General features: G+C 41.6%; 1 protein-coding gene across 2 annotated transcripts; it reads left to right on the forward strand.

Annotated features, from left to right (window-relative positions):
- The first annotated feature begins 1626 nt into the window (after positions 1-1626).
- On the forward strand, positions 1627-7710 carry CDKN2C (cyclin dependent kinase inhibitor 2C). Of its 2 annotated transcripts, XM_059898453.1 has the most exons (3): positions 1627-2826; positions 3284-3423; positions 6859-7710. In XM_059898453.1, exons 2-3 carry the CDS (start codon positions 3295-3297, stop codon positions 7234-7236), a joined length of 507 nt encoding a protein of 168 aa, XP_059754436.1. In that variant the 5' UTR covers positions 1627-2826; positions 3284-3294; the 3' UTR covers positions 7237-7710. The 2 variants fall into 2 exon arrangements, with proteins under 2 accessions (XP_059754436.1, XP_059754427.1); XM_059898444.1 differs by lacking the exon at positions 1627-2826 and having other exon boundaries at positions 3173-3423.
- The last annotated feature ends 2190 nt before the right edge of the window (positions 7711-9900 follow it).

A 9900-nucleotide genomic window follows, 5' to 3' on the forward strand; every position in this document is an offset into this window, starting at 1 on the left:
CATAAGTTGGACTAATGCCAGTTATCTCTTAACAGCCAACAGTGCTACTATATCATCACACCCTCCAGCTGTACTGAAAGATTACATACTAATTTCCCAGAATAATCAAAAGTAAATTATATTATTTATGGTATTTACTGGTATATATGGAATCCTAAATGTTCTATTTGAAATGTCTGAATATATGTAAGAAACGAGAGGAATTAATTTCTTGTGTTGTAGTTTATGTTTGATTCACATTTCACGTTTAGTTATCTAAGAAAAGAGCTCTGGTTATTTTCCTCTCAACAATTCAGTTAAAGGAAACACTGCAGGATTCTTCGCAGTTTCAACTCTCCCTCTACCTACCAGGCAATCTGATGCTAGATGATTATCCAAATGTTGTTGGTGTGTTTCGTTGCTAATACTCCCAGTGTACTTCAAGGAGCTGGGTATAGATGTTGCTTGAGGACATGCTTGCTAGAGGTCGGTAATAATTAGACCACCTGTCATTTTTTGCTTGGTTTCATTTTGACCGCTGGGTGCATCATGCAACCGTGTTGGATATTTTTAAGTGCAAAAAATATAGAAAACAGTAATTAATTAATCTTACATAGCTAAAAGAGGAAGTTAAAAGTACAGACAACTGGTGTCTCAGATGATTGAAATAAACGATTAGGAAGATACTATTCCTTTACATTTAGACACCCCCTCCCCCCCCAAAACAAGTCCCATGTAAGTAGTCAGAGAGAGAACTTTGACAAGAAAGAAATGGCCTTGTTAGAAAATCCTTCCCAAAACTATTTTTTTTTTTTGCTTTAAAGTTAATTGCTTTTCTCCCTTTCCCCAAAGAAATGGAGTATTTCAGTTGCAAGTCCCTGTAACATTAAGGCTTCAGAGTTCGTCGTGATTTCTTACCTATACCATGCCTTTAGTTTTCGTAAAAATCAGTCTATAAAAGACTTTTGATTTTTCTGAGCACTGGTTTTGCTGTCAGTCAGGTCTCTCCCTCCACCCCCGCGGCCACCTCTGCCCACCGCGGCCCTGGGCGTTGAGCTAGCAGGTGCGAGGCCGAAGCTCTGCACTGAGAAAAGGAGGCCGAGTTTACACAGCGCGCGCCCCAGAGGAAGAGGCGGCAGCCGTAGGCCTGGCCGCCCGAACTTCGAGAGCCTAGCGGGGGAGCGCGGAGGCGGGCCGGGCTGCCCGGCCAGGGCCGGGGAAAGACTCGCTTCGCGCCAGCCTCCTCTCCGGCTTCCAGCAGTCAGCGCCGCCGAGCCTCCAAGGCCCTGCGGCTCTCCGCAGCCTTAATTAACAAGCCTCTTTCCTCCACCTCCGCCCCCGCCGGCCTCGGGGCAGCCCGGGGTTTCACATCGCAGACTCCATTCCGCCCGCCAGCCGGAGGAGGCCGAACCCGGCTCCGCGGGTCCGAAAAAGCCGCTCCGGCTCGGGCCTGGCCGCTGGGCTGGCGGGTGGGAGCCAGCGCAGGAGACTGAGGGAGGAAAGCGGAGAGAGAGGAGGCGGGAGAAAGGGCGCGGGGCGGGGGGCGGGGCGAGCCCGGCAGAGTGCTTGAGCGCCACCAGGGCGGAGGGCGGGGCGTGGGCGGTGCCCAGCCTTCCCGCTCCCGCGGCGCAGCAACTCCGCCGAGCCTCCTTAAAACTCTGCCGTTAAAATGGGGGCGGGTTTTTCAACTCAAAAAGCGCTCAATTTTTTTCTTTTCAAAAAAAGCTGATGAGGTCGGAAAAAAGGGAGAAGAAACCGGCACCGTCTCTGCAGCGGCAACAGAAGCAGCAATTGTTTGAGCGAAAAAAGAAGCGAGGGAGGGAGGGAAGGAAAAGACCAGAAAGGGGCACGACGCACAAGTGTCTGTAGGGGTGAAGGGAGCGGGGACCGGCGATTTGGGGGGGACCAGCTACAAAAGAAACTGTCACTGGGAGCGCTGCGGCTCGGGAGGAAGCGGTGCTACCCAGCTCGGCTCCAGGGCACAGCTGGCTGGCGGCCGCTGCCCTATCGGCTGCACAGGCTGGGGGCACAGGCCAGGGGACCGCGAGAGGTTGGCGAAGTGGCACCCGGCGCCGAAGCCGCTGGGCTCTCGCCAAGAGCGGCGGGACTGGCTGCGCCCTGGAATTGTGGCGACTCCCGATACTCAGAGCTTGGCCTGAGACTTCCCAGGACCCTCCCGATCTCCGGAGGCCCTCAGAAAACCGGGAAAGGAAGGAAAAGAGGCGGCGGCAGCTCAATGAGCTTCTACATTAGGAAGTCTGAACTGGCTCGGTCGTAGGCGGGAAGTTACCGGTGGGCTGCCCTGTGCAGCCGCGATGCTGCAGCGCGCTGCTTCAGCAGCCCGGGCCCCATAGACACTTCCCGCATCGCTCTCCCCCTTCCTCACCCTGCTGGGAGTCCCAGGACCCGGTGGGGCCGGCATGACCGGCTTGCCGGGGGCCCGCCGCGCGCCCGGCAGCCTCCGGAGACGCGCGCCGAGCCTGGCTCCCACGGCCTCTGAGGCTCGGTGGGGCTGCGGTAGCCCGGCGAGCGGGCTCCGGAGCCCTCCCGCGCGGCGTTAGCCCGCAGCTCGGCCTGAACGCGAATTAAGGCTCCTCCGGAGAATCCAAGGCCACCGAGGAGTCGTTACGACCTGTAACTTGAGGGCCACGGAACTGCTACTCTCATTTGCTTTTGGCGATCATCTTTAACCCCCGGAGCACCTCAGCATCCAGCCACCGCGGCGCTCTCCCTGCAGCGGAGCACTCAGGACTACCCCTTCGGCGAGACGGATGGAGACCGAGCCCCTTCGAGGACCTGCCCCTGCGGTACTGGCTCGCGCGGCTCAAGTCACCACTGTGAACAAGGGTGGGTTGATGCCTTTTCTTCCCCCCCAAAATGTCTCTTTTTTCGCGGTATTTTCTGCCCTGATCTAGTGCCTTAAATCTCCGCACACATTCCTCACGGAGATCTGTAGTGTAGGTACGTGCCGGCTCTGCCTATATTTTACGTCCAGAGTAATTTACCAGAAATATACGTGTGCCTGTATATCTCTCAGTTTAATCACCAGAATTCTTCATAGGGGTTAAGCTAAAAAGCGAGGAGCGGAGCCCCTCTCCAATGGCTCAGTTTTGCTGAATAATCACGTGTGAATCGAGGGGCGGGCTTTTGGCAGGCAGATCTTACTAGTATTTACTACCAAGCTCTACTCCAGATTAACCATCCCAGTCCTTCTGTCAGTCTCCGATGCCATCATGCAGCCTGGTTAGGAGCGAAGGAAAGGGGAAAAAGAAAAACAACTAATTCATCTTTTCCCGATCGTCAGGACCCTAAAGAATGGCCGAGCCTTGGGGGAACGAGTTGGCGTCCGCAGCTGCCAGGGGGGACCTAGAGCAACTTACTAGTTTGTTGCAAAATAATGTAAACGTCAATGCACAAAATGGATTTGGAAGGACTGCGCTGCAGGTTGGTATCCAGAGAGGTGGGGAAAACAGGTCAACAATGTTGCCTACGTGACCCGGGTTTCTAGAATAATAGCTTTTAAGCTTTCAGGGGTACAAAATTTAACTGTTTTAAAAACTAGTTGGTTGCCATATTTTATATCTTTAAGTGGATCCAACTCCCCAAAATGACGTACTTTGAACAAACTCGTCAAATCCAATAACATCCTCGATATCAAGTGGGTTCCAGGTTTGGTCTTAATTTTTGGAATGTTTTTGTGACGGTGGGGATTCTGTAGCAGTCGTAGCAGCGCCGAGTTTTTTGGTTTTTCTTTTTTTTAGACAGCTCTGTAAACACGTTATTATGATTATTATTTGAAGTAAATACACTGCTATTAGTGGTTTCCGTACTTTGCTCCAATAATTGACTTTAACGTTAATTTTCTTGACTACTGGCAAGGGTGTTTTTTCTTCAAATGCTTCAGGTTTTGACCAACGACCTTTCCTCATTTGGAATGGGTGGCCTGGGCACGGGCACAGGATGTACATTTCACAGTTAATGTAATACCATCCACCCATTCAGGATCGAGGAGGAATAAAAAGTTGAATTTTCTAATCAGAGCTCAGTTTATAGTGTTTTTGTCTCTGCGGTCATACCGTGGTATGTTCTAATTTTTAGTAATTAGATTTACAAGTAACAAATGAAACACGTCCAGCTGCCAAGTATTGTACCTGATAATTTTTTTTCCTCCTCTGAACGTTATCATGTAACTTAGTTGAAAGGCTTAGAAACAGAAAAATGGCAAAGTAGTCTCAAACAGTTGCTTTATCTGAGTTCTGATGGTATTCTTATAAGCTATGCGTATTCGAAATGCAACACTTAAAGCTGTTTTTGAAAATCCACTGGGGAGAGGGTTTTTAGAGTGCTCTGTTTTAATTGCAAGAATTAGAAATTTAAGTGGCAGGAGATTTACTATTGACAGATGAAGTCCATACAGCCTGTATATTTTAAATCAGAATACACTGACCTTGCAAAATTTTCAGTATTAAGGAAGCTTATAGATACTAAATTATTTATCTTGTTATTTCAGGTGGATTAAGTGGGGAAAGGTTTTTTTTTTCTTTTTCCACCTAGTAGTTTTTAACAGGTTTTGTGATGATAGCAATGCCACAAATTTAATATATTGAAAAGTTTCCTATTGAGCATTCAAAATATTATATAAATATCACAAAGAATGAGCCACTTAACCCTGTAAGAATAGGATCTTGCAGGACTTTTGACGAGCAGGAAGACTGGGAGATTAATACTGCAAAAAAAAGTTTTGACAAACATTTTTAATACAACTCTGCAGTCTCGTTTATATTAAACATACTTATCAAGATATTAACACCCACTTATTGTGGCTTAGTCCTAGTACATATAATGAAACACACACAAACAGGAGTCTCAAGGCTTATTTTCAGTATGTATAATCCTGACTCTGAAGTTGTGTCATAACTCAAGAAAGAACTTTCTTTCAAAACAATTTCCAGCATTACTATTATTTTTGGCGAAATATGGCAAATTTTCTCCTACAGTTATGTTTATTAACCCAATTACAAAAGCTTTTTCCCCCTTCCTAGTGTAAGCTTCTCAATCAGGATAATATCAAAGGCCTTAATCGTACATTTGCTTTACAAAGATCCAAGGTGTCTCTCTCTTATTTTTCCCAGTTCAGGTCCTTAGATGTGACTAAATATTTAGAGGCAGTTGTGGTAAAAATTAGATTGTGTTAATTTTTAATAACCAAAAAGTATTTCATTGAAGTTCTTGAAAAATAAATTATGTATCATTTTTAACCACTGCCCCAAAGGAAGGGCTAAAAGTCAGCAGGGTTTTATCAACAGGGAAGCTTAACATCTTGGCCATCTATAGCGTTTGCATTTATAAAATATTATTCATTCTAAATATATTTCATCATGTTACTTAATTTGTGATTTTTTAAAACAAACATTCTAAAGAGAGAGATCAGCTTTGTATGTATTTTCCAGTGTATATTTAATTTCACAAACATTTGAGTGTCTACTGTGTAATGTATTATAAATTTAGGTTATTATGAATATACCTAAATATAAATTAAAAATTAAAATGCTGAAATATTCTTGCATGTTAATGAGACTATATTTTTCACAATGAAATTATATGTATTGTACAACTGAATGCTGCTCCACAAAATATTTTATAACTATGAGAGCCTAATAGTGATTTCTTATTAGCGTGAAATATATTCAAACACCAGTAGATAAGTCTTTGTCATGTGAATTATTTGTATGTTGATAGCAAATTTTAATACCAAATTCTGGCTTTTAAAATACTGGCAGTTTACAAATAGCTATTCCTAAATGCCTGATAATAACTGCAAAAGGAAATAAGATGGTATCACCAGTTGATTAATAAATGGGCTGAAACCACAAGACAAAGCTGTCTGTGTCCCAAAATACACATTAAATATCTTATTTTCTCTTCTTTTGCTCACTTGAAAATTAGGAGGCTAGTTAGAACTTTAGGAAACAGTAAGTAATATAGTAGGATGACTGTTTCATTCTTTTCAAGAACAGTTTCCATACAGTCATTTCCTATCTAATACAAGACATATCATGAACTTAGTTTTAGATAAATACATTGGCAATGTAGAACACTGTTGCTTTTTTAACACGTTAATAATCAGTAACATTTTAAAATTTCAAGTGAAGGATTCTAAGCACTAAACACACCTAGTAACCCATATGAAATAATTGCAAAGAAAAACAAACTATTTTAAAAAATACTTGGAAACTTGGGGCTGTATCTATTTGGAGAGAACTTGTGAAAATTAATAATTTAAGAAAATACCAGGTTTGGATTTTTAAGAGATCATTTTCACACTTATAAAATCAGACTAGATGGAGTCTGATGTGTGGAAACACTTCTTTGAGGATTTAAAGAAGCTCACTCTCCTTATTTCTTTTCAGCTATTTAGAAAATAAAATTTACCCACATTTTATTTTACAGAATTAACACCCCAGGCACATTTTATGAGCATGAACAAGCAAACAGAAGGAGACTTACTTAAATCTCAAGTTCCATTTCTTTTATTTTAATAAATTCATGAAATTACACAAATCTTTATGGGAAATAGAGAACCAAGTTGTCAGTGATTTTATATAAGTCGGACTCATTCTATTTTATTAATCAATTTATCCTACTTTTGGGCCCGTTTAAGATATTCCATCATAGAAGCTCAATTTTTAGAAGTTTTATTCTACTTTTACCTAATAGTACTCATTTCCTGCAACTGAGCCCTTCAAACCCGATCATATGGGTCTTCCCCAAGCACTCCTTCATCAAAAATAGTTACATACATAAAAAGAGATGGATATTTTAAAATATTCTTGTAGTAGGAGCACTTGAAGGACTCTACCGTTTTTTCTTCTTTTCTAGGTTATGAAACTTGGAAATCCCGAGATTGCCAGGAGACTACTACTTAGAGGTGCTAATCCCGATTTGAAAGACCGAACTGGTTTCGCTGTCATTCACGATGCAGCCAGAGCAGGTTTCCTGGACACTTTACAGACTTTGCTGGAGTTTCAAGCTGATGTTAACATCGAGGATAATGAAGGGAACCTGCCCTTGCACTTGGCTGCCAAAGAAGGCCACCTCCCCGTGGTGGAGTTCCTTGTGAAGCACACGGCCTGCAAAGTGGGGCATCGGAACCATCAGGGGGACACCGCCTGCGACTTGGCCAGGCTCTACCGGAGAAACGAGGTCGTTAGCCTGATGGAGGGAAACCGGGCGGAGGGAGCTGCGAATCTGCAATGAATGTGGGGAGGGCTCTCCCACACTGCCTTCTATTTTGTCAGTTAATTGATTGGCTGTCCTATTTTAATATCATTTGTTAAAATTCAGTTTTGTCATATTTTAAACAGCTAGTTAAATCTTCTGAAACTGCTAAGTGGAAATCTTACTACAGGTTTATGAATATATTTAAGCAACATCTTTTTCACCTGCAAAACCCTGAGTTCTAACATGTAATTGCAAATAGCTTTGGCTTTCATCTGAATATTTTATCTTTCCCTGACTTTTCTCCTTGCTTCTCCCTTTGCCAGTCTCAATACCCAACTTGAAGACTTTGTTTTAAAAATGGTTTGTCCTGATGCTTCTTTTGCCTGATTAAAACACTTTTTCAAAACAGGACAGTGTTTTCTGTGGTTTCCACTCCTCTTATAATCCGCACATAATTTGCCTCTTGCTAAGGAGAACTACTCTAAAAGATCATGGTGTTTTAAGTCTTGACATTAGAAAAAGAAGTAGACTAATTGAAAAACTAGACATATTCTATTGACGATTCAGTTATTCTTTTCTTTCTCTCCTCATGCTTCCCCTCAAAGATTTTACTTGGTGCCTGGTATGTCTGCTTTAAAACAGAATAAGGACAACATGTTTTGGAAATAAACCTGAAATTATTTCAGTGTGAATTTATCCTTATATATTCGATCTTCCCTTTCTCTCAAAGTTAAATAGTTGAAAAACAGGTTTCAGAAGTAGCGATCTGAAAGCAAATATATGTTAGCTCTAAAAGGCACTTTAAAAAGAAAATGCCATCTAAAAGTGCTTCCCATTAGTTGATTTTTTAAAAATCACAAAATGAAACAATTGGTTAAATAATACGTTTCCCAAAGTTATACCATAAGTATGCTAAGTGTAACACTGGCTTTTTCTCCCTGAAATATCAGAAGTGTAAAATTACAAAATGTTTAAATATTAAAATATGCTGCAAATGACAATATTTAGGGGATAAAAAGCTAGCAAGAACATACATATATTACATATAAGGGTCATAACTTATTTAGGGGCTACAGGATAATAAATATAGACACTTTTACAATAAATAAATAGGCCACTCCTACACATAGCACTTGATTCCCATGAAACTTTTTGGTAAAGGCATATAAAATCTTAAGAATATGTTTAGCTAAAAATAAAAAATTTTGAATGATATGGAAATATCAAATTTCCAAGAGAATTTTCCAGCATCTACTACTTACTCTGTTATTTTAAAGATTTCACCAAAGGATTTCAATGCAGTTTCCATTTATAAATTTATAAATACTTTATTCATCATCTCCCACAAGAACAAAGATGTTTTATGTAAAAGTTCCCTCCTTCTGCTTTATAAGCTCCCTGCCCTCACTCCAAAAAGAACAAAATACCTCAAGGTTTATTGAAGGACATGGTTCTGATGCCTGCCCTAACAAGGATTGGAAGGTGGCAGGCAAGTGGTTTTCAATAATTTATTTTCCATGATAGTATAAAAGAATATAGAGGAAAAAAATCCGAGGAAAAAAAATCCTTTTCATTTGGCATTTTAAGTTCACCTTCCCTATGTCAAGTGCAACAAGACTTCAACTTCTGCCACCTCAAACCACAAGTTACTGAGTAAATTTATTTTTGACAGCAACATGAAATTAAATGTAAAACATTTATTTTAAAGTTTAGAAAAAAGTAGAAATTGAGATGATTTTGAAGGAAAAAGGTGTAATTTGCATTTAAAAACTAGAATCAATACACAAAATACACTGCTTGAGTAAGCTGAATATTTTCTAAACACAAGACTATTACTAAAAAAAATAAAAACAACACTTCTTACAAGTTGCAACTGTAAAGATGGACGTTTCTTAGTTTAAAGTCGAGTTTAATGGACTTTTCAGTATCCATCAAGTATAAGCATTAAAATTGCTGTTTAGATATTTCAAATATAGGATGTTTATTAAAGTTAAAGAGAGGTACTTCTGCCGTTGCTTTATTCTCAGGTGGTCGGAGCACGAAAAGAGGAGAGGGAGCTCTGTCCCTCTTCACCAGCCTAAAACTTGCCTAGGCATTAAAACATCGCCACATTTCTTTGGCTCTTCGCAGGAAATAGCTTTGCTAATCTAAGTATTTTAGAAATGAGTTGTGTGGTCTCCTCTAGGAAATATGAAAAGCCATTATTCAATCTCTCAAAAACCTCGACAATATTCAGTAAGACAAATATACCGAAATGTATAGAATGGAAGGAACAGTACTGAAGAGTTTAACGGGGTCTAGTTTACAGCGAGCTGAGACGGGGAAGGATCTGAACTTTTTCAGATGCATTGTAGAAAGGCAAGTGCTAATTAATGGAATGACCAGAGCCCCAGGGGACGACGCCATAGAAAGAATGGAGGATAGTAAGCAGAGATGCGCTCTTAAATTCAGTTATTCACTGCGCCCGCATCCACGTCGGGAAACTCAAGGCTTAGCCTTTGCCCAGTAAGCTGAACCCCCGGCTTACACCTGGGGAAAAGCAGGGCCGGGGGTGGGTGCGGGGGGGAAACACCAACAGGACCTCAGTCCACGTTCTGGTCTCCAAGCCACTAAGCAACTGCATTTTACCATATTTCGGTAGTGAATCAATAGTTTTCTGATAAACAATGTGCATCTCCTAATGGTGTGATGAGCTCCTAC

This window comes from Balaenoptera ricei, chromosome 1 (assembly GCF_028023285.1).
Source record: "Balaenoptera ricei isolate mBalRic1 chromosome 1, mBalRic1.hap2, whole genome shotgun sequence".
Lineage (NCBI taxonomy): Eukaryota > Metazoa > Chordata > Mammalia > Artiodactyla > Balaenopteridae > Balaenoptera > Balaenoptera ricei.

Bases quoted from the DNA above. Each gene is read 5' to 3' on its own strand.
- CDKN2C (XM_059898453.1), top strand. From the start codon at position 3,295: ATGGCCGAGCCTTGGGGGAACGAGTTGGCGTCCGCAGCTGCCAGGGGG. The intron at 3,424-6,858 runs GTTGGTATCCAG...CTTCTTTTCTAG, and splicing joins TTGGAAGGACTGCGCTGCAG to GTTATGAAACTTGGAAATCC.